At 39.7% G+C, this 25,384-nt stretch overlaps 1 protein-coding gene across 3 annotated transcripts in view; it reads right to left on the bottom strand.

Moving 5' to 3' along the window:
- Positions 1 to 204: 204 nt before the first annotated feature.
- The window catches only part of DCTD (dCMP deaminase), a 56,792-nt gene continuing 31,612 nt past the window's right edge, over positions 205 to 25,384 (bottom strand). The window contains exons 1-6 of one of the 3 annotated variants that reach the window (XM_072863484.1): positions 20,926 to 21,017; positions 16,539 to 16,650; positions 15,010 to 15,145; positions 5,443 to 5,559; positions 3,808 to 3,904; positions 205 to 1,843 (exon numbers count right to left, since the gene is read on the bottom strand). In XM_072863484.1, the coding sequence (XP_072719585.1) occupies positions 1,765 to 1,843; positions 3,808 to 3,904; positions 5,443 to 5,559; positions 15,010 to 15,145; positions 16,539 to 16,650; positions 20,926 to 20,960 (576 nt within the window). In that variant the 5' untranslated portion in view covers positions 20,961 to 21,017 and the 3' untranslated portion in view covers positions 205 to 1,764. Of the gene's footprint in view, positions 1,844 to 3,807; positions 3,905 to 5,442; positions 5,560 to 15,009; positions 15,146 to 16,538; positions 16,651 to 20,276; positions 20,429 to 20,925; positions 21,018 to 25,384 lie in introns of those variants that run through there. The other 2 variants (XM_072863486.1, XM_072863485.1) reach the window with 2 other exon arrangements.

Below are 25,384 nucleotides of genomic sequence, written 5' to 3'. Positions count from 1 at the left end.
AGTAACCAGAATCACAATGCCTACATCTTTAAGTCTGAACTTAGATCAGCAATTATCTATGAAGAAAACAGCAATTTTGCTGCCAAAACCAAAAATTCTCCTTCTTCTCTCCCCTCTGTCCCATCGTCAGACCAGTATAACTTAAAATGCTTCTATGTATTAATTCAGGCCAAAGAAAAAGATGTGCATAAGCTGTTTTAGTGACATTTTATTAAAGTAATTTTTCAGGTTTCACCCTCCCCCTCCACATATGTGCAAATTTCTTCTTCTGGCAGTAAGCCACACACCAATTTTGAGATGGAAAACAGTTGTAGGAAAAAAAGAGAAAGTCAGAAATTACTTCATAAATGGACACATCTTATAATACATTACAATGCTCCCTTTAGTAGCCAAATGGTTCATGAACATTACACTTTATGTAATACCACAAATGCACAAAATATGCTTTGCATATGATTGCAAAAACAGCAGCACTCTGGAGCAAAGCACATGGTTTAATATTATAATAATGAGTCTACTTCAATGTAGTGGATTTTAATAAGACTTTAATAATACTGGTATGAAGCCAAATTACATAATGTCCCAAAATATGAAACAAAGCTTTTATAGAGAAAATAAAAGCTCATTGAAGTATAACCACATTTAAAAAAAAAAAAAAACCACCACCAATGTTATCTAAACAAAGCCATTAGGCATATTTAATTTTAAAAAATCAAATTAGAGAAAAGGAACTCAAATCTATTCCCAGATCTCAAGATAAAATTAAAAAGGATATTATTTTAGGCAACATTTATGAAAATGAAGGTACTACGCCAGCACTGGGAAACAAGCTAACACAATAATTACCTCTTTTGGCACAGATAGGGATATGGGTTGACTATCTCCAATTTCTCTCAGAGGACAAAAAATGATTCAGTTACCTTACAGGTTGATTTTAAGACTGAACTATGTTGGATTGTCTAGAAACAGCTTAGACCAATAAAATAATTTCCTTCTACACATGAAAACCAACTCCAAGTAAGAGTCCCAAAGGTGAAGAGCCAAATGATTTACTCCCTTAACCCCCTCCAATTCTGGAGTCTTGGGGAAAACAAGGACTTGAAAGCACCTGTAAAGCTTAGTCCAGCACGGACCATTCTCAGAACAACTTCCTCTCGCCCTTCCACATGTATGACAATGTTAGATAGCAATTAAAAGAAAAATCAGGATTTCATTTGTTGGATAATGCATGCAGAATATCACACATTCTTTAAGCTGGATAACCTTTTAAAATGTTAGTGTTATGCTAGTTGGAAGATTAGTATTTGCATGGATAACATTTTTTGTCCTTTATTAGGATCAACTATTTAGATCCACATATCCAACAGAGAGATCAACATATATTAGCGTATTCCACTGTACTACTGGTTACAATAAGTACTACTGTTAAACTGAGTCTAAATCAATGCTGACAGCCTATCAGAGCATGTGGTGATGAATACAGCAAGAATCAGAACAGTTTTCTTTACATACATTATATTGTCTCATCTACATGTCTTGAGACTTTTTAAGCAGTTTTGATAAAGGCATTAAAGAATTTTAAGTAGATTTAGATTCCACATGACAAGATGAAACGAGGGGGACATTTTATGCCTTGGATTTCTTAGAAGTCTACTTTAGCTACAGAAGCCATTAAAAAGTTGCAAGTAACTTCAAGATGAAAGGCATTAGCAGCTTTTTAGAAAAGGATAATCACAGTCTTCTAGAGACTTAATGAGACTTAATTCACAGAAGCTTTTGACTTGGTCTGCTGTTAATTGAATCAAAGTCGATGATGATCTTGTTACACTTTGGCTTGAATTCCCTAAAATAAAGAAAAATACAGATATTAGTTAGTGAGTAGTTAAAACATTTTGCTTGCTTTAGCTCCAGCTAAATTTTTGAAGCAATAAAAAAAACCCCTCCTTGGATTCACATAGTTTTCATCTCTATGGGAGCCAATTATAGTGCACCACACTGAGAGAAACCTGGACAAGAAAGACTAAGACAAAAAAGACACATGGGGTGGGTTAGCCTGTACATTCTTCGGCTATTGGAGTTCATAAATTACCCAGGAGTCAAAGGACTTTTAACAACTTAGCTGCAGGTGGTGGCATCACGTTACCAGGGCTGGGATTTTTGTTCATATATATTTATATTTCAAATATTTTTAATATATATTTACAGATATAGGTACATATATATGTATCCATAAAAATACTTTAATATTCTGTATATGTATTGTATATACACATATATGTATATGTGTGTATATATAAAAGGTATTTGGAATATATTTTGAGAAATATTTTGATCACTTTTTTCCTGCCAAGTCTTCAAAGCACACTTTCAAACTTTGCCTCAGTATATTAAAATATTTTTTGGCTAGGGGAATAGATCACATTATGCATCATACTGGGGGAAAAACCAAACTAGTTAAGAGGGAATCATTTTAAAATTGTAACTTTAGAACTGTAAAATTAATACTGCCACAAAATGTTTCCTTTTATTATCATTAGAGCATCTGCTACAGCAATTAGCAAGGAAGATATTTGGGGACTGTGCATATATTTTCCAGTCTACCAGTAAACAAAGGATTATGCAAATAGTGTGGATTTAGTGCCTAATTAAGCTCTGCAGTTCAGTTCAAGAGATTCATTAAGTACCACCTACATCCTTAATAATCAATACAAGAATGAATAACAGTCAACACAGAAAAGCACATGCTGCTGACCACAGAAACTCTGAATACTTTGTCCAGAACAGCAATCTGAAATGCAAGAAACATTTCTCACCCTGGAGAAGTTACAAGATTTGACTTGCAAGAGAATGATTTATGCTTCTTAGTCAAATAGTCTTAGTAGACAGGAAATACACTGAAGGACTAAAACTGAATTTCAAGTACTGCTGTGTTTTTTCATGAGTGTTTCTTAGCCCAGTAGGTACCTTTCATCCCAAAATTTTATCTGTCAGAATTGTTATGTTTCCAAATTTTTCGAAGCCTTTATATTAATACTGTAAAACTTTTTAGAGTTGCAAAGCCTCCCTGACTGCATAATTAGCCTCACCCACAGCATGTTATTGCTATCAAACTAGCTGTTGAACAGATTGTCTTTAGGTATCTCTGTCAGTGTCTTTCAAAACCCCACTCTTCAAACATTTTTCAGATTCTCATTACTTTAAGGCAAATTTTCCAAGTTTTATCCTTTTCTCACAAGAAAAGCTGACCAAAGAAGACTGGACAGCTATAGGCACCAAGAATTAATTATGGGTGGCTGCTTTGACACCTTCTCAAATTGACTGCAACAAAAAGATACTAAAGTTTCAGTAAGGATCAGGTAATCCACAAAAAAAAAAAATCAATTTGTCATTTCAGTCCAGCTCATATGATCATAGGATAATTCAGGTTGTAAGGGACGTCAGGAGGTCATCTAGTCTAACTTCCTTCTCAAAGCAGGGTCAGCAATGACTCTCTTTAGTACAATTTAACAAATAATGATCACATTCACAATTTCACTTGCAGACCAGGAACGAAATGAATATTCCAAATGGACTATTTTTTCATACAAATGTTAAGAAATTGAAATGTAACCATACACAAGGCAAAAAGAACAGTGCAACAATCTCTCAATCTAGTATCTTTTGCAGGCATGCAGAGCAAGCCATCTACAAACACTACCAACGAATAAAACACTGCACGATGCAAAGAAAAACTTTTGCCCTAAAGTTGGTCTCTTTCACATATCGTTTTTTCCTTTCAAAAATAAAGTTCATCCGAAGTTCTCTTACCTGTATATAACACCTGCTAAATCAAACATCCGCCGTGCAGCTGTCATTTCTGTAGTGTCATGATACTTGTCAGACATAAAAATAACTTCCTTTATGCCTAAAAAAGGCATATAGAAAAAAATGTTAGAATTACACTGGGAAAAAAAAGTAATGTCATATAAAAACTGGTGCACAAAATCAGAAAAGGCAGCATTCATCCAGATACTCTAGAACTCCTTGGTACACCCCTACTTCCCAAAATACTGTAGACTATACTTGAGAATAAGGCTATGTGAGGTAGAGCTGTTTTGGAAGCCAGTTCTTTCAAAAACGTTGGAAAATGTTTTTCTCCACTATTACCTAAGTTTAACTCAGGAAACCAGAACCAAAAACTCACAGGCAAAACCACAAGATAGACAGACTAGAAATTAAGCACTTTTGCAAAAGTAATGGAAAACTTATCTTTCTACCTCTCTAACATAGATAAAATCCCCCCCAACGAACTTAAACCCCAAATCCCATTCCCCTTCCAAATGCACAACTATAAAAGGATGCGTTTTCCTTTTGTTCTCAGATTCAAATCCTCATAAACGCATGCTGTCTCAAATTGTTGAATGTTCTATGCCTAAATTACTTAGGCAGGGGAGAATTGTCAAGGTTGACCCAAGACAAGTTAGAAGCATTTGAGAGCCCATCAACACCTTACTGTATTTACCAGACAACATAAATATCAATACATTGCAATTTAGTGCTGACCTAAATGCATAAGGAAAAGGATGAGTGACTACATTGCGAGCAAGCAGCCAAACTACCTTGAAGACCATTTGATTCTGATTCTGCAAATAAGAGAAATGTAGCACAAATACAGAATAGCATAGTGTTTCTCCTTTCACCTCTGTTCATTTCAAACCTTACTGACCAAAATAAAGAAGGATTCTGTTTGCTACTTTCTTCCTAGATTCCTGTGGCCATTAGTGGTGAGAGAAACTCCCTAGAACAGCAATCCATGCTAGGATTGCAAGAGTTTACTCAATGAGCAAAATATATGCTACCTTAAAGCAGAGATTTTTACGTAACTGAAGCCTACTGCAGATATGCCTAATCAGAAAAAAGGCGACACATTTAGGCCAGCACACTTGCTGCAGTGGCACAGATTTATAACAATTGTAATGAAAGACATAATTAAAGTAGGATCATAGAAGTCTTATGACATTTATGAGCAAAGATATTTTAAAATCTTCAAATATCTACCATGCATCACATTCAAATTAAAATTTCATGTATATACTCCCAACAGACCTTTTGTCATGCGGAAGTTTATTTCTTTCTGCCCTACTCTATTCAATGTGTCAGAGCACAGTAAAATTGACAGTAATTATATGCAAAGCCTGTGTTGTTCTTTGGCAGCTCCTGGTCTAAGAAGTTACAATCCTAAATTAGAAGCACACTTAGAATCACAGAAGATGCAATTAGCACTGGAAAAATTTGGCACCATTCAGATGCAAAAAAACCCCACAAGTAGCATCTTATGAAGTTGACAGTGCAATTAATTTAGATCTTAACAGCAGCAATTTAACATCAAATACATCCGTGATAAGATACCAACGAGCAGGCAGCACTGCAACCCTGACAAATCAAGCTGGCACTACTCCTTACCTGCCTGGATGATAAGCTTTGCACATTCATTACATGGAAATAAGGCAACATACATGCTGCAGCCTTTCACATCAGCTGAGTTTTTGTTCATGATGGCATTCAATTCGGCATGGCACACTGATTTGAAAAAGAAAAAGAAACAATTCATAATACCGTTCATTAAAATAAATCAGTCAAACTAAAATTAAAGTGTTACAATATAACTGCTTACATCCTTTCAAAGGCAAATAGCTTGCACAGCTTGTCATAAAGGGCAGAGGAAGAAATAAAAGCAGAAATACCAAGATCAATGAAGGTCAATTGTTCTGACCAGGCTGCTGATTAGTAATGATATCATTAAGTGCATTAGCATTGCCATTTGCTAACACCTATTGCAGGCAACAAAGCCCTAGGCTGTGGGCCAAGTAGTTGCAACCACCCTAAGTGAAGTAATATCTCACAGCTTCACAACTCTCTGGAGTATCTAATTGCCAGTATAAAACAGCTCATTTATGTGTTTACATGCACAGATAGGAACAGTCTTACGGTTACAAGAGCCCACTGTGCGCTCTTAAAGGCAGGAGAATCGCGAAGTAAAACCGAGCAGCTCTGTCCTCTGGGTCTCAGAACGGCTCAGTGCTGCTGCATGATTCTCTCACCCCAAGAATACACAAGACACACTCAACCATAAAAATGTCCCAGCTTTAATATTAAAGTGAGTTTACTGCTCATTAAAAGGTGCCAGACTTCCCAAGCAGGAAAACAAAGTCCTCTATTTCTCCATGGATTTGAGACAGGCCAGGTAGCAACAGACTACCCTGCCTTATTCCACCGTAACACAATAGCTCTTTCTGGACGGATCACACCTCAGGGTTTAAGTTTTTATGCTGTACACACCAGCAGATTATCTAATGTGTTACCAACACAGGTGAGAAGAACACAGTTTCTGTGTCATCCACCATGAACCTCTGAAAAAAAACATTAGGATCTCTGCAAGAACTTCCTGTTTACTCCTAGGAATGACAGCAAGTTGCATAATTTATATACCTGCCTCCTAAGAAACTGCCTGCTGCCCTGACTGACTTACTTCATAAACAGGTGCTGAAGTGTGGTGTGGGTTTGAGCTCATCTAGAGACCTGCATGTGCAGACAACATTAAGAGTTTTTCCACTGCTTGTTTTGAAGAACGGATTAAAAAAAAAAAAAATTTCCTCTCCCTTGAATACATGGGAAAATGAAAACAGGCAAAGGTAGGAGCACAAGCTCATAGTATACTTGCTACTATGTACTGACCTCTGTGTGAATGATCTCACCACACAAAGAATAACTGAGTGCAGCACCTTCAACACACAGGAATCCTTGCTGAATGGAAATGTTTTCCGTATGCGCTAAATGTCTACATGGAATTTTCTATATAACAGCTAATGCACTATAAATTTACAGCCTAACTTACAGCACACAAGCTTTCCCATGTAGACAAGTCACAAAGGACCAAACACTTGCTAAAGAAAGCTCAGTATCGACTTCTACAAGCAGTACCCGGCATCACCATGACCATGCTGTCCACATACCTTCTCATAAACAGTAGAGCCAGAAACTAACATAAAAAATAGTAAATTAACAACAACAACAAAAAAACCACCCAAGCACCATCACATTAAGGTTTCTATTACTATTATTATTGTTTCTATTGCAACTGTAATTGGGTCACACTGTATTTTAAACATATGCCATTAAGTGTACAAGATATACAATTATACGAACCTATACATTTAGAAAATCCAGAAAATACATTTAACTCCAAGTATATTACTGAGTTGCACTAATCTTATGTAGGCTTCGCAATAAATAGTCAGAGAATTATTTTTCTGGGGTTACAGAGGATTGAGTGAAAAAGAGTATCATTATTTCCACAACTGGAACTAGGTTATGTCAACAGGACAGAAAAATCACTTTTAAGTTTCTTTGAACAATATACTTATGTTCTAGGCAGCAGTCTAAAACATGGAAGGCCTCCAGAAAGAAGGATGAGGGAATGTTTTCAAGGGCTCACAGAACTAAAAAAAAACAAACCCTAATTCCTTCAGTAAATATTTTTCCTTCACTAAAACTCAGAAATCTTCAGCCATAAAACCAGACAAGTTTCATTATTAGTACTGCAACAAGTTTCCTTCCTGCGCTGATGAGAAAGAAAGGCTCTTTCTGCAGACTTCTACAAACTTTCAACAATAAAGCTCTTCCCAAGCAAAAACAAGTTCCGGCCAAAAATAACTTACAGAAGATAATCAGCTGGAGCAAGGGAAGAGAGAAATTTTGCCTCCTGATCATCTTAACATAATCTGAAGTTAAGAACAATTACAATTCACCAGTGTGGAAAGAAGACACAGAGACAGTAATAAGGAAGATACAGAGACTAATCATTCCAAGACAAAAAGTAGTGGGGTCTCCAACAAATCCAGCAGGCTTTTGTTTCAAAAACAAAAGGAGGTAGGTTTTTCATGCACACTGTAGCCTGAGTATTTTACTGCACTTAATGCAGAAAGTAGTACAGGACTAGAAGTTTGCATTGATTCCAGAAGTAATCTTTTTCCTTCCAATATTTCTTTTAGTCTACTGGGCTATTAAACACAAAACCATTTTGGCTCAGTTGTTGGAACTTGGAAGAATATTCTGGGAAACTATCATTACACATGTCTTTGTTTTATACATTTCCCTAGACATCTGCTACTGGCCCCTGTAAGGGATATTATGCTAGACGGTTCTTAAGTAGGTATAGACATCAGACAAATATTTTTAGGCTTTGTCCCATCACTCTTCATTCCTTCTTCCTCATATTCCCCTCTCTCTGGCAGATAGGCATTGACTGTTAACCGATTTATAGATAAGATAGTCTATTATCCCCAGATTTTTCTTATAGACCTGCCCAGCTTTGTACAGAACATTAGTGAGAGAAGAAAACAAATCCAGGAGCCCAAAATCCCTCTTGTTAATAACCAAGTAGTTCACATTTGGGGTGTTACGAAGTTTTCTAACCTGTTAAGAGCTCCTACTAATAGTTACATATTGTTCTCTCTCAGACAATAAGAAGCTGACTTAAAATAACCTTTCACAGGTGCACAGCATTCAGAACTCTGAAAACTGTATATTTAAATAGACTAGTAAAACTAAGAATTTTTACAATACCCTATAGGGGGCCCCAGTGTTTTGTTTTTTAAAAAAATAATATTCACATATAGCCAACATAATATTAAGTCTGCAGCACTGGTTTCCATTCTGGAAAAGTGGCTTGAGAAGTATTCTCGAAAGGCTTCATTAGCTGAAGAAATAACCATGCAATGAGAAGTTAGTGTGTGCGCTGACATTCCCACCACCTGCTACTATATTCACGGGGGGGTTGGGGGGGGGGGGAAGCAGAGGAGTGACTGCTTCATTACTGTTAGTATTAATTGCTAGTGTTTCTATCTTTTCTCATTGTATACTGCTTTGTGTTCCATATATGAGGTAGCTCTCATCCTTAAGCCCACCTGTAAATAAGAGACCCCTACTTATCCTATTAATGGTCATTTTTCAGGATTAACCACTTCACACGAACATGCTCTTAGTGGGTTGCAGAGTCAGAAGTACTCTTCCCACCTACTAAGTGTTCTGACTAGTGATTTTATAAGAACCACAGGACTAGTCAAAGTGTTTCTTAATACTGTTTAAAGGCTCACATGCTTGATGAAGAGGGACCACCATAACATGTCACCTTTTAAGAAGCAATTAAAGGAAGGGCTGGAGGGAGTGACCTTTCTATGTGATTAATTACTAACTGAGCCGGACTAGAAATTTTGATAAATTATGCACTAAATATGGTGTTACATTTGAAATGAATACATTTCAATGCATATAGATTGTCACACAGCAAGTTTTCAGTTATTTATTAATGTAAGTTTTTATACCGCCATGTTAACCAACTTGACAAATATTATGGGTTCCCAATACAGATATATGGTAATAGTAAGGTGTTCTCCAACATAAACCTGGCACAGAAATGGATACAGGGAGTTCTGTAATTTGGCCCACTTCTGGTAAAATCTTCACCTTTTCATGTTCATCCCTTGTCCATCCCATCTTTGTCCAAGCTCCACCTACCAGTTATCCTTTACTTGCTGGACCCCTGACGCTGGACACAGCACAAATCATGGAAGGGACCGAAATATTATTGAAAGGAACGGGGTCTGGAGTGACAACAACTGGGGACAATGGTTGATGGATCCGGAATTTGTAGAATGACATCAATCTTTTTTCAACCTTTGTGAAAGTGTAGAGATGGTTGCTGGTCACTGCATTTACGGGAAGGCAGGACACTGATGTTGGGCTGACACTGCCCTCAGCCATTCCTGCTGCTCTCTTTCTCGCTCTGTGTGCTGGAGGCACAGCAGTTGCTGCGTTCAGGGCAGGGAGGCAAGTATAACACCACCAGATTTCATTGGAGTCCTAGCCTCTTCGGACTGCAGTCAGAAAAAGAGAACAGCCCCAGCCTCACTGCTTTCTTCTGTGAAAAAGGAGAACCGGGAAGTGAATATGGGAACCACTAAGCCCATGTATGAACATCACAAAATCTGCTGGGGGCAAACCAGTGAAGCCCCTCACAAAACCCGAGAAGCATCAGCCAATCCACCCCATTTCCCAGTTCTTCCCATCCTGCTCCAAGTTTGTTCTACTCCCAGCAGAACACAGAGGTGTTTCTTAGTGGGCAAGCAGAACAAGAGAAACTATTCTTGGTGTTTCCAAATCTCCAAACTTTCTAGAGATTTGATGTATGACACCAGAATTGGACAGAAATCCATGCAGGACAAAAGAGTGAGTGGCTGTAGATGGAGACTGTCTCCTACAGATCCCCTTTCCAGCTGAAGCCTCAGCTTTGCACTGCCAATTGGAGAGAGAGCATCACACTCCTTCATAGTGCCTTATCAAGTTTTGTGCTGTCAAAATAACAGCTTCTACAAAAGTAACATTTGCCTGAATATCTTCGAGTGTTCATCTCTTTAAAAAATTGACGAATAGCTCATAATCCTAACACAAGGAAATGTTGGTAACAGTTTGTTTCATTTTACACAGCAGGTACTGTTCAATTAGAGCATACTTTTTGCCACAGCACATATTTTATCGTATCTGAACCTGTATAAATATTTGTAAGCATATTTCCTCAATATTTTCTCTATTGCTCAAAGGTTTCTAAATTTGCCAGTCATTTTAATTTAAAACTCTCTTAATTAGAGACTGGTTGTCAAATGGATGTTCTTAGATTACAGTGGAGACAGAGGGCATAACAGGAGCACAGCAACTAGGATTACTGGGAAGACTTCTGTTAACAGGAGAAAAATGTAGTATTTTAAATGATTGGTGAGAGGAATCTGAGCATCATCAAATCCTTGGATTCATCTAATAGAAACAGAGGGCACTCACTTTTGACTCTGAAAGCCAGAATTTTGTCTAATTATTACGAAGCTTCTGTACATGGTACTGAACACAATGCTTCAGGAAGAGCTTTTAATAACATCTTAGTAAAGTAGATATTCAAAACTGGCCTTCCACTTCTCTCATGTGTGCAGAAACATCCCTGCTCCTGTCACTGACTGGCAGCCTGGAAAGAGCCAGTTCCAAAACAGCAACAAAAGCCCGATTTTGTGCTGTGAAAAATGGCATTCTGCAAAACACCCAGTGCCTTCTGACATAATAAGGCTATACTACTAAACTGTTCAAATACACAGTACAACTAGAAGGAAAAAAGTTTTAATCTGCTTCAAGACTCTCATAAGGAATGCATAATATCAATACAGATGATCCACATAACTATTCTTGTAATATCCAAACACCTTGCAAACATTTGCATCCTCTAACATAAAGTGAGCACTACCTACCACGTTTTTATGCTTTCTTTCAGCAGTAGCTCAGGTTACACTTAGATATGAGTAAATACAAATTTTTTAACCAAGCACAACCCTTTCCCTAACACTGAGCTGAGCAGAACCCACACTTGAGGGTGCAGGTTAGATATGTACAGTATATTGCAGCAGGCATAGATAACTGAGACACTGGTGAATTTCAAGCCAGCAAGTTTCAAGATACAGAAAAATTTAAGAGTGACAGGACTTGTTTAGCCTTACAACAAAAGTTCAAAAGGTTATTGTTATCAGTAAGTGCACAGGGGAAGGGGGGAAAGGAGGAAGGCTTAATCACGGTGAGTAAGAAAAGCTAAAAGAACAATGCTGGCACACACAAGAACATATAAACTAACCACAAATAAATTTAGGGTGGAAATTGGAAGGTTTCTAGCCATGAAACAGTGAATCTGATCAGAGCTGTGGTGTCAATGCATCCATCTGTTCTGCTGCAGCTCCATAAATTTATTATAGGATCATCTAACACACTTCTGCAAAGACAGCCTCTGGGTCCAATCCCCTGCTATGTCTATGCTGCTAGATGCAGACAGGGCCAGGGACTGACCCTTGGCCCTGAGGCCAACTGGCATAGAGCGGCTCGTGTTCATCTTACTCGTGGAATAACAAGGGCTCCATCAGCATTACATAGCACTCGGCCCTGGGTTTCTTCAAGGCTCCACGTCTCAAGAGTCCCACAGCACCACATACTTATTTTGTATGTCTCAGTTCAAAGTGCATAAAGAAGTGAGATGACTTTTTTGCAGCCCACCAGAGTGGTATTTTCACAGCATGAAACAGAGTATGCCTTGCATATCCCCCAGTATGGCCTGAGGGAGGGAGGAGGGTTAAGCATACCATCTCAGCAAGCTTTGCATTATAGGCCTATACAGGATGACAGTTTTCTTGCAGCCTTTTTTCCACCCTGCCCTCCAGAGCAGCCTTTGAGTGAACCATTTGCAGAGCAATACTCAGGCTTTGTTCTGGAGAAAGCTAGTCAGAGCAGTTCAAAACAGATGGAAATGAGCTAATGTTTATGCCTAACCTAAGACAGTACATAAAACCAGGTCAGCATTCAGATCCACCCCCAGCCCTTTTCTGTAGCACTGCAGGTGCATGAAGTAGCTCTAGAAGACATCTTCCAAGTTAGTGTGGTAGTACATGCACAATTACCATCAGCTTTACCTAATAAGCTACACTGCAGCTCTAGTGATGAAGGTGCCAGCATTCCCATGATAAGCTAATGGAGCACACAGTAAGATTGTACCATCTCAGAACAAGCTAGTCAGGAAAAGGCAAGGATAAAAAAGTTCAATTTACACAAATGCTGTGATGATTAGCAAAAGCAGAAAGGAAAACATGACAGTTTAATGAGATTTTAGCAGCAATTCTATGTGTCTCTCTGCATCTACCAGAATTTTTTAAAGCACATTTTTTTTTATATATACTTGTCTGGTCTGTCAACTGTGCTATCAAGATTAATAAGAAACTGCTAGAGTTTAAATGATCTGTGAATTACAAAATAGGTCGTTTATTCATCACAGCAGACACTTTATGTTACAAAGTTGTGATTTTTTTAATGAGGTGAAGACTAAGATTCTTGGGGGGAAGGGCAGTTAGTTAGACCAACTCCTAGAAATGAACTCATCTCTCCAGGCTGTTAGATTGGTTAGTGCACTTTTTAAACAACATGTATTACAGATTTTTACTTTACTCCACGTCTTTTGGAGTCAGAGTTAACTAAAAAAAAAAAAATTCTCAGGTCATCTTGTACAAGGATTCCTCACAAATTCATACAGCATTTTTAGTTTAAATTGGTCAGCTTAGATTTGAGTGCCTGGAACATGGTCAGGTCCCAGAGACCACCCACACTGATCATAGTTCAGAACTGAGACCTTACAGCAGCATAAAGATTCAACCAAAATCAATATCCTGTTTTCAGTACTTTGTATTTAATCAGTGGGCTAATACTTGTTTCCTCACACTATAAATAGAGAACTGTGATACCAAGTTGTACCATTATGGTACCGTCATTATATGCAAAACCAGTGCTTCTGGGCTTTAGAGCAGACTTAAAATTTGGCAGGAGCTGGCCCTAGTATCGGGAACACATCTCTTATGAAAAATAATATGAAACTGTCTCAAGCTTAAGAGTTAACGTTAGAGGTTTTATAATAAATTGGTAAAGTGAACAAGGACAAAGTACCAGGGTTTTAAGAACTCAAATATGAAACTGATGAATTATGTGCTGAACCACTGCACATCATCTTTCACTTCAATGCTATGGGAAACCAGAAAATGTAATGCCAGTTTTTAGAGGGAGCTCTGGGTGAACAGAGGGAACGGCAAAACTCATGCAAGTCTAATTTCTGTATCAGACCAATTGTTAGAAGTTACAAATAAAAAACAGAATTAGTAGGCAGAGATAAATACTGTACACTGGAAAAGAGTCAATATCTCTCTGCAAAAGCTGAACTCTGGTGCTCATTTCCCCCCACCCATGCAGGGGGAAAGGGAGAATTTCTCAGGGCTCTTGTTCAGTTTTGTGATTCTCCCCCCTGCCACTCCTGAGCCCAGGACAGGCTGAGATGAAGCACAGGATGAAGGAGCTCCTAATACCCATTTTTCCTGTGCCCATGGCTTCTGCTGCATTGGCCTCACCCCACAAAGGTGCAGCAGGAGCTGGCGTGGAAGCAGAGAGATGAAGAAGGGGTATTTAAGTGAGCATACATTGCTCCCTTCCTTATCAGTCCTAACCACGGTTCGCCCCCCAACACCAGCTATCGCAGGCCACAAGGCAGCTCTCAACTCCATTTCCATGCCCAGCACTCATGGCATGAAGCCTGAGGCAGCCCAGCAAGTTGTATCTTTGGTTCCTGCAAACCACACCTGGCCCAGAGGAGTAACTGTACAGCCCTGTTGATAGGTACACCAAGATTCACAGACAACCCTTCAGAGCAGGCTTGCAGAAGGCCAAACTACGCCTGCTGCAAAAACAAAGACAGGATCCAAAGCAGCACTCAGCCACATTTACCATGAAACCATCCTTGCTGCTCATTCATTTTGCCTATTTAGTAGATGTGAGTCAAATCAGAGCCTGAAATGAAAGTCACCTCACCCACAGCAGGGTAGATCCAGTGCACACCAGATGAGGCAAAAATGGCATGGAATGACAGAATGCAATCACCTACTTCAGGACAAAATTCAGCTCCTTCGTAATACGTATTGCCTATGCCATCAACACCTGAACATTGGAATTTCCCACAACCACCGGAGATTACAATTTTAATACCTGCATTTTAGACCCAATTATTTGTTTTGCATATGCATGCTCTCTGTCATTTCTGTGGAGACAAACACACAGAAGCAGCAATCATCTGCATACACTGCAACTGTGTGCTAATGAGCTGCATTATATTTACAAGTTTTCACTACACAATCCAAAATGGCTAATCAATTATGAACATACTTCACCAGGAAGTCAGTCCTTCATAAAGACTGTTTTCATTTCTTTTCAGAGCTGTGATTTTTATCCTGATGTATCACATATGGGCACATTAACAAAATCAGGCAAGTGGAAGAAAAACTGATTGGTATTTTACCAGCTGAACTTTCACATATACAGACATCACAAGTCTGACCTGTCAACCACAAGAAGCCTTACCATAAGGATATTTCGTGTCTAGTCTATGAGCTGCTGTTCTTGTCCAGGGTAGTACATCATCGCTGCAGCCATTAGGCATCCCATTGTATCCAATTCCAACAATCTTGTTTTCTGAATTTACAATGCAGGCACCAACCTAAATAAAATCACGTTTATATAGTACCACCAGCATGCAAAATGATGTATCAACAAGAAAAATCAGACCTGAAAAGTCAGTCCTACAATTTTCATTTAAGAGACACAAGCTTCACTTAATATTAAGTCACACCATCTAGAGAGCAAGGCTACAATTGTACCTAACTGGTGGAGCTTTAAAATAAATCGGGGCAGATGAAACCCTGCTACCCCTCTGGTCATGCAGTCCCCATCCCAGCCTGCCAGCACTGTTCCTTGTCTGACTATGAAGTGAACCTAGTTCAGGGATCAGAGCTGGCACTGAACTAACCCTACTAAACATACGTTTTCTGTCAGTTCAACTCCCCAAACTAGCTTTTCCAGAAGCAGTACGAGCAGCAGCAGCAAAAGAAAAGGTATGGAAGATGGAACAGAAATACAGTAGTGTTGACCTAGGCAGAGATAGGCTCACAAATCTTTGTGGCTTGTTTATGCAAATGTGCACCAAAACACCAGACCTTTTAACTCCCACCCTTTATTACTTTAATCCAAGTCTACACAAGGACCCTTCTTACAGAATGAAATGTCCCGTTTTTATGGTTTTTGTCCATATTTTAGATTTATTGAAATGGCAATAGTACTGATTTTAACTCACATAATGTGTTTATCAACCAGCTCTTGGGTAACAAAAATTTAGCCCTAAGTGAATAACCTTCAGAGAACTAAGAGCCATAATGTACAGAAGCCAGAGAGTAATTGAGCAGACTGTTAACATGCATCTTACTCCATGGCTTTGCTGGGATTTGCTTCCTGAACTTTTTCACACAAAGGAAGACTAACGGGATGACAGGGTCCTGCAGAACAGCATGCTTCAGGAGACACATCAATCGCCTCAAACCAATATTCAACAGAGGCACATGAAAGAAGCAAAGAATGGGGACAGACAGTGAAGCAGAGGCAGAAGGGGAACCTGAGGGAGGAACCAAACTAGAAGAAAACTCTAGTCAACCCAAAAACAAACAAAAGGGAATTTTTATACTCTTACAGGTGAGGAAAAGGAACTTGTAAAATGCTGTGTCTTAAAAAATTACAATCTAAAATTTTCAGTAGTTATATCCTCCTCTAACAGTAACTATATTTACTGGAAAAAGGAGAGAAAATGCATGTGTTATTTTAACCTCTAGGTGAAATGAAGATTCACAAAACTCCAAGCCGCAAATGTACACACAGAATTATACACAAGGTCAGGCCCAATAAGAGAGTTTCTGTAACAAAAGTTGCTGACTATATTAAAAAATGAATAGCTATATACTGAAATAACTTTTAATAAGAAATCCCTGAAAGTGCTACATGTGCATCTGATGCGATGTGCAATATAGATTAGGTTATGTTATTCTTATACATTGCGTTCTTACCTGAGAACTTGGATCCTTGCTTCTTTGTGCTGACAAAAAAGCTACTGCCATAAAATATTCAGGCCATTCCAAATAATCCTCTCGTTTTTTGCAGGATGCTTCATTGCCAAAACTATAGTTCATAGAAAAAAACAGCCATCAGCAAACAACACATAGCTAAAGTTATTATACATTGTATTATTTTAATGTGCACAAGTTTAAAGTAACCAGGATCAGAATCTGTCTAAGACGACCGTACATTCACTAATATTTTAACAGTAAAACCATCAGCCTTATGTGCTTTCCAGGAACTTATATATGCAACATTTCTTTTCAGGGGGAAGGCACCCAAGCGAGGTTGCAAATTTCAGTTTTAGATAAGAAGGCTGAGCTATTCAGAGCACTGAGCTATTCAAAGACAGAGCAATTTATCCTTTATAGATAACACCTTGTATATTTCTAAGATTCAGGTATATCATGTACTGGCATTCTTTTCATCCAAACAACATAATCTTTTTTACGATGACTGCACTAACTGCAAGCCTCTAATCTAAACTATTTTGTACTTCTGCCTACGACAAGTGCTTGCTAGATTTCTGTTTGGTAGCTTCCTGTGCAGGCATTCGTTTCTGCCCACACAGTTATTGCCTTGAGTTTGCCTCTCGTTACAACACTTACCAGCAAAAATCTGAGGCTGTAAGCTATTCTGATAGTCCCCTGCTAAGTTTCTTATGTCCTGTGAAAGCCTTCGAATAACTGGGAGGAGATGGGCTCAATAACTTTTCCCTAAGATATAATGTATAAAAGTGGCACAAAAGGTTGCTTCTTTCCCTGGACTGGGGGGTTTATTTGGGGGAAGTAGGGAGGAAAAAAAAAGTGATGCATGATTTTCTCTTGCCTGCTTATGGCTGAAAGAGTCCTCGGACAGTGTAAGACACAACAGGGGAATTTCTGTGCTTTTCAGCTCAAAGAGAGGAAAGACAGACATCTCCTCTCCCTCCCCTCCTCCCCCCACAACATATTTAAGCTTTGCAAATTTCAAGGAAAAGATCAAATTCAAAGACATTTTCCCGAACTCTCACCTATCATTGCTACACTTGAAAACAAAAACAATGGAACATCTCAAATACAATAATTATCCTATCAAAATACAAGGGGCACAGTACTTTTCTTCTTGGGCTGCTCTTACAAAGGACTACAGCTTAAGACTGAGATACCCTTCTAGCAATGTACAGCCACGCAGAAAAATACATCATAGGTAACTGCAAGCAGCAAGACCTCTCCTAGCAACTCTAGTACCAGCACTTTCTGAAGACAAACAAACAAGTATTTTGTTAATTATTATTTTTATAACCAAAACCATAAAATAGCATATATTAGAGGCTTGCAGTTAGCTTGTCATAAAGAGCTTACGCTATCTGAGTGAAGACAATGCCAGCACATGGTAAAATTGTACTTTAGAAACCTACAGGGTGCTATTTACCAAAGATAAATTGCTGATTTTGAATACTTCGTATATGGCACATTACAAATCAGCAATTTTGGCTTGCACTTGGAATGAAGGATCATCTTTTAAGGCTATCGTCTCAACGTAAGGAGGGAGAAACATACACTCTTGGTGTAACCAGCATACCTCCCTCACACTTTGACAACATTGTGAATAGTGCCCAGAACTGCCAATTGTCAAAGCAAACACAAAAATCAAGTATGTGATTCTGAGAGCACCCAAACTGGCTTGAATCATCATAACTAAAGGGTTGAGGCTGTATCCTACCAACAAAGAAAAGTGTTCAGAGAAGCTCACAGCAGAAAGAAGAAATTAAAGACATGCCCTCACACCTCTCCATGCCAAACTGAACTTCGACAAGGTAACTGAAATGCCAAGAAAGTGCTTCAGCTAATTTGAGTGATTATTTAAAATATCTCACAAAAGCAAATTTACAAAGTCCAAAACACCATCAGACTTTAAATGATCAGTTTAATACATTCCCAACTACGTGACATTGGCAGTGATGTCTTCGGAGAGGCACACAACAAACAATGCAGAACTACACGGAATAAAACATTCTGGGGAAAGGGCTCCAGAAAGACAATAGTACTCTGAGCTAAGAGACAGTGAGATCTCCTTTTGTTAAATTATTCCCTAGCAGCCCTATTCATTCAAAACACAACAAAAGCTACTATTTACTTTTCTCATAAATAGAGAACTGTGTCTAAGTGGAGGTCCCTCAGAGTACCAACTTCACAGAGAGAGGAGCATATCTGAAAAATGAGCAGAAGGCTTACATCAAAGAGAACATTTAAAAAAAACCCCTTACTCAATTACTTCTACTTAACATCACCATGTTTGGCGAGATAATTCCCTCAACTCAATGCACAGGAACACAAGAGTGTGAAATGGGTATAAAACACTCAATTTCTGATTGAGCAGAAGCCAAGGACTTGGCTAGCAGTCAAGCACACACAGGAAAATTAAGTTTATGGATTTGGGGCAGCTGATCATCTTCCTCATGCTCATTTGTAACTTCTAGAATTGCATGAATGAAAGCTACTCTAGAAAATGTTACAGCTAGCTGTAAAATAAGCAATTAAGGCTTATCCTTGTGGTAACTCATAAGAACTTATGAATAGGAACTGAAAGCCATGAAGATAACACTGCTCAAGAAGAAAGGGGGGGGGGAAATATCCTTAAATTCTAGAGTGATTAGTCTGTATAAAAGTCTGAGTAAACAGCATTTCAAAGGAAAATAGAGAAAAAGCTTCTGCAATGAGAGGACAGTGCCTCCCATCTCAGTTCTTTTTCACCCATCTAGGCTTCAAGTAAGCTGTAACACCATCTGAAAAAGGAAGAAATTTCATTCGGCTATTAAAAAATAAGTCTATCTTAATGAAAAATTTAATTGAGATCCTAAAACAGAATACATCACCTCAAATCTTTTCATAGGACAATTATGATGGTCAATTACACAACAATATAGTACAACTGGAGAACTGGTAGGTATCAGAATTTTTTCCCTTCTCCCCCTTTTTAGAGTTTTTCCTCTGCTTTCTTATCTCTGACATGATGTGCATTATGTTCCAACTGTATTGTAGTAGTTCTTCCCATTTTCAAGTATGTTACTGAAGATCAACTATCAATATTTTGTCACTCAACTCAGAATTTAATGTAAAAAAAAGAGGTAAAGTGTGTATTAAAAATAAAAATTAAACATCTTCAGTAATGCTCTTGTTCCCCAAAAGCCAAACAGGAAGGGTATGTGTTCTTGATGACTTTCAATACTAGCTTCTTCTTCAAGTCTCATAATTTTGTTTATGATCACTATTATAGCAAATGAATGTGGCATTTCCTTTACTTGAGGCTTGTCATCTTTCCCCTCATATCGGTACTGAGATATGGTCATTACCTGTTCCTTACTGGGAGGTAAGCTTTTGAGAGAGACAGAGAGAAAAATCAACCTTTCTTATAGAAAAACGGTACTCTATGCATTGAAAATTAACTATATTCAATTTTTCCTGAGAGATAACACATCAAACCTGTAGATATAAACACTCTGTAGAAATACTGAGCCCCAGTTGAGCAGTACAAGAGTATGTCCCTTCATTGAACCTATTGGACTTTTACAGCATCACTTCTTTGACTTACATTAATTGCACATTGGTCATGCCGGTCACCATTTCGGGAAACAATGAATACAAGATACCCTACCTGCTCTTTCTCCCACCCCAATGATTGCAAAAAATAAATGAAACAGGCCATACCCTCACGACGCGGCCTTCAACAAACGGCTCCCCGCGGGGACGCGGCGTTTCCCCCCGCACGGCCACCGCCGGCGCGGCCCGGGCCCACCCCGCGCCCCGGGAGCCCCTCTGCACCGCGGAGCCCGACCTCCACGGGGAGCCTTCCCACAGCAGCCAGGCACGGGGTGAGCACCCAGCTGCCTCCCCCGTTCCACCCTGCCCCGCTTAGAGCTCCCCAGCCAGGACCGGACCCGCTGCGCGGCTGCCGGAGGATACCAGCTTCCCCGAAAGCAGCCGGACGGTGACCGCGGCGGGTGCCGCCGCTCTCCCCGCCTCACACGCTGGGGCCGGCCGCGTGGCGCAGGCCGCGGCCGGCAGCACCGAGGGCCTGCCCGCGTGGCTGCCGGCCGCCCGCCCGCCACCAGGGGTTAAACCTGCAGGCGGGAGCGGCCCGGCCGAGGAGGGAGAAAGTTTCGTCAGTCAAGGGTGTGAGGGGGAGCACGGTGCTAGCGGAAGAGGGAACCGCCGGCTGACGGGCGGGAAGAACTTGGAAACGGCATCACGCGGGCCCCCCCACGCACCCGCGGCCCCTCCGTGCCAGTGCCCCCTCAGCGCAGCGCCCGGCGGCACTGAGGAGAGCCCACGCGCGGGCCGGGCCCGGGCAGCGTACCCGTTAACGTGGCGGCTGGGCTGGTGGCCGCTCATCCCGCCGCGGCCCCGATCTCTTTCGCCGCTAGGCGCCAAGGCGGGAGCGGGGGAGGAAAGGGGCGGGCGGCGGGGAGGAGCGCAGCGGGGGTGGGAGGTGGTGGCCCGCCGCCGTGTCACGCCGCGGCCCTGGGGTGAGGCGACCCCGGCAGCCCTCAGGCCCCGACGGGCAGCGGGGGAGGCCGGTGGGCTCTTGTTTTAATGCACCTGCAGTGCCCGAGAGCTGGTCTCGCTGACCCGGAGGAGGCCACTTCCACCCCTGCGCTTCTGTGAGCCTCCGCGGTACTTAAATGAGTTACTTTAATATGTGTTCTTGCAGTTTTCAGTTTTCTGACAGGTGCTGCTTGTAACGTTATGCTTTGACACAAGCATGCAGGGTTTTGCCCAGGTCACGCTCTTGAGGTAAATGCTATTTATTAAAGCTTGGCATTAACATATTAAAATGTCTAAAAATCTTTTTGTTCTCTGGATATGAAATTGATATGGAAAGTGAGTTATGGTTTATTTGTACCTCCAGCTGCTGCCAGGTTTTACAAGTCTCCTGGGATGCTCAGGTAGCTGAACATATATACATAGCCCTTTACAGTGCAAAATAAGTGGTATAATAATAAATACTAAACGTTGTTATGGTGTGTTTGTCTTCGTTCTGTGAGGAGCTGCCTTCCCTGGCTGGCTGGTTGCTACAGGGGCCTGCCTTTACGGAAGCACTCAAATGGGAGCAAGGTACAGATGTTCGCTCCATGGGGCTGTGAGACATCAGGTGAAGACTGCTCAAACCCAGCCATACGTGTCCGATTCCATTCCCACTGGAGGCAGTGACAGGTGCAACAAACTCGGTGAGAGCAGTGATGGACAAAAGGAAAACAGTCGCCTTTGAGAGCAGCCCTGAGAGGGATTTGTGCATGCCAGCTGTGCAGCTTGCACTGCACGTGTGCTGCACCATTGATCTGAATGTGGTCAACAGACATGGCTGAGATAATGCTTTCCTGCAGCCTGATCAAAAATCTTCATCTAGGAGGACGCTTCAGGTTGGGAAAAAGGACATTTTTGGGAGACTGGGCACATAGTAGTCCTACCCCAGAAGCTGTCTTTATAGTTCCCCCTTACTGACCATATGCATAGCAAACTGCACAAGTGAGTACACCAGGTAAGTTAGTACGCCAACATGTGTGCAAGAAGACGGCAAAGTCAAGGAATGTGCCATGCCCATAGTTAACTCCTGAAGCTATGCCAAAAGAGAGAGAGCCTGCAGTGACCAAAACAGAGGAATGCACTGCTAATATGTTTTCATCTTTAGATTGCTGTATCAGCTAGCTATCTTTTTTTTTTAAACAACTGACAAACCATCAAGTATGAAAGTGTTACTTAATTTCACAGATATTCCTATTCAGTTGTAACCAGAAAACTTGGCAAAAGCAGCCTGTTGTATTTCAACTGACAAGTTTTCCAGCCCTCAGAGTGGGAAAACATATAGCTATTTCAGTTCACAAGACTTCTATTATCACAATTTCATGTATGGTTTGTTAATGAATGAAAAGGAACAATTTAAATGCAAGGAAAAGAAAAATTTAATGAAAGTAGCATCACTCAGGAAAGCATAAGCCTGAAGGTGAAATGAAAGGCCTGATTATGGTTGATCACGAAGAGAGTTAAAGAGCACTCATTTAATTAATCTGCAGGAAAAAATAGCGTCATTCAGTTCAAAAAATTTTCTGCTATCTGTATATGTGTTTCTGCACTCTTGAAATATGAATTAAAATTAATAGTGCTACAATTACTCATGCAAAATTTGTTATTTTTCAAAATTAAGATTCTGAGGACAAACCATAACAACTACTAACCTTTAAAAAGCAGTGCTTATATGCCGATCATACACAGTGAATGATGGATTTTCTATTCTGTGAACACTGATTAGGAGTTCTTACAAACTATTCCCTTCCTCTGAATTTATCACGTTTTCCAGCTAATATCTATAAATCAGCCAGAACCAAATTCAAAATAGTACAAGCCCCATTTCTCAAAAAGAAACCAAACTAAGATTCTTGCTCCCTTCTCTTTCTCTCCCATCATAGAAGAAAAAAACATATACTGCAAAATAACTGCTTATATTATTAAGCAATGAGGTTTTTAATTTTGGAGTGCAGTTTTCAACGTTCTATAAAATTACATAAGAATTCTTTTTGAATGCAAAACTTAAAATGTTTTTGTCATGCTTAGCCAATAAGTTTCTGTAATAATTTGAAACTACTCTTACATCTCCATCTGTTAAGTCCACAAATGTATCATTTTTTTAATTTTTCAAAGGTTATTGACTCTTCTATCTTGTTCTTCCTCAAAAAACAGACCAACAACATTCAGCATTTCTAATAATACAGCAGTGATATATGGCCTGAGAAGGAAAACTTCTGGTGGAATTTTAGTTAGTAGACTCCTGTAGTGTTGCTAAATGACACATTTTCTGGAAACTTAGCTACATTTTGGTTTTCTCCTGGCTTTTTTTCAGACTTGTACTGAGAACTTCTCTTGTGGCCAAGTTGTGACTTCTGACAATGTGCTATAGAGGTGGTACCTGACACAACAGCCTCTTTCTTCATGCACACATTGGAAGTAGGTTATGTGATTACAGATATCTAGAGAAAGTTACACCTGGATTAAGTGAGATTTAGGCCAGGATCCTGTGGTCTAAACATAGGGGTGTGCTGAGGGCAGGTAGCTTCATTTGCTTCAGGTGTGGGGCAAAGTCCCACTGCCTGGTAGGTTCTGTAAGACTTCTCTGGCACCTGCCTGCTTTGCAAAAGTAGCAGCTCCTCTGGATCTGCTGTCTGAATCCTCCTCTCCATTAATTCAGTCTTATGCTGCAATGTAGAAGCTTATTTGTGCCCCTTATCTGTCTCAGAACCATTCAGATCTCTGTGACAGAACTGGAGTCCTCTGACTCAAAGCCCCTGTTAAGACAGGCATGCACTCAAATAGGCTGATTTTCTTTTAATTTTGTATCTGACACACTGTAGCCCTGTCCTTACACACTCCTCTTTTATTCCACAGAAGGAGGATGTATCTGAAGAAGCATGGAGTACCTCAGGTACTCTTTTATAGGTTTTTTTTGTTTGTCTCTCATTTCCTAGGTGAAAGTCCCGAGCATGGATTATCATGACCTTGCTGCATAGATGTCAATAAACAATCTGAGCTGATTACAAATATTTTAGATGCTCTTATTAATGAGAAGTAATACAAATTTGAAAGACATGCTAATATATAACCATCTGTTAAGATGCTTTTATTTTTAGCTTACTGCTTATGAAATTTTCACATCTTCTACCTTTTGTCAATTTTGATAAAAGCAAACTAAGTTGAGTTTAGGGAAACCCCAGGTTTCAGACCCCCTCCCCACTTTCTTGCTGCTTGCCAACAGACTCTTTTAACGGCAAGCAAGATCTCTCCCCAAATGTAGTATATGTATAAATTGTCACTCAGAGAGTAGTTTGCTATTTGCCAGGATATGGAGTATGCAATTTTGTTGACCACCCTGAAATCACTCTCAAAACTTCAGGGAAAAGTAAAAAGAAATTGCTAATGAGCTGTTGTCTTTTTCTCTAACAGAATGATTTTTTCAGGAACTAATTACTAGATTTGGAGAGAAAGACAAATAAATAAGACAATATGTCTTTATATCTTAACATCTGGTTCTTCTCTGTCTTTCAGAGGAGTACTGCTCGCTGACAGGATCATTTTCATAGTTAGAGAAGGGGATTCATTTTTAGGTGAGTCTCATCATCCAAATATTTTTCCAAATAGGAATTTCTACTTGAGTTAAACTTTTCCTGCTACACTTGCTTACACACCGAGAACATATTAAATACAAATGCAGCTGCTGGTATATGCTGCGGTTCTCAATTTCTGTAGTTAATTTAATCAACAATATGAATGTATGGCTTCCTCACTGATCAAATGATGTTTGTCGCAACGTCAGGCTTTGTTCTGTGAACAAAGTCCTATTGATGGAACTCCCTCACTGGAAGACCTAAACAGGGTTTATAATAACTTTTACTAACAAGCTGCAGCAGCTTGTTAGTAAACCAGCCATTAACAGACTGCAATAAACTGTTAAATTTTGATATTGTAGCATTTTGTATAGGGAACATAACCATTTCAGAATTGCTACAGGAGTTTTTAACTTCAGCATGTTAGTTAGTTAGCTTCAGCATAACTCTTTATGCTATATAATTTTGCAACTACTTATTAATAAAGATGGTAAGAAAGGCAGCTTGTTAGCAGCCTTTGATCAAAACCAAATAGGATGGTATCATGGTAATTTTGGTGCAGATGGAAGCCTGTTGCAAATTCAATATTGTCAAATTCGGGTGCCAAAATTTAGGACATCGAAATCTGTGTTTAGATGCCTACATTTTTACAGATTTGTAAAC

Source organism: Ciconia boyciana, chromosome 5 (genome assembly GCF_034638445.1).
Source record: "Ciconia boyciana chromosome 5, ASM3463844v1, whole genome shotgun sequence".
Lineage (NCBI taxonomy): Eukaryota > Metazoa > Chordata > Aves > Ciconiiformes > Ciconiidae > Ciconia > Ciconia boyciana.
Note: the sequence above shows the minus strand (reverse complement) of the source record. Positions and strands in the feature narration are given on the sequence as shown.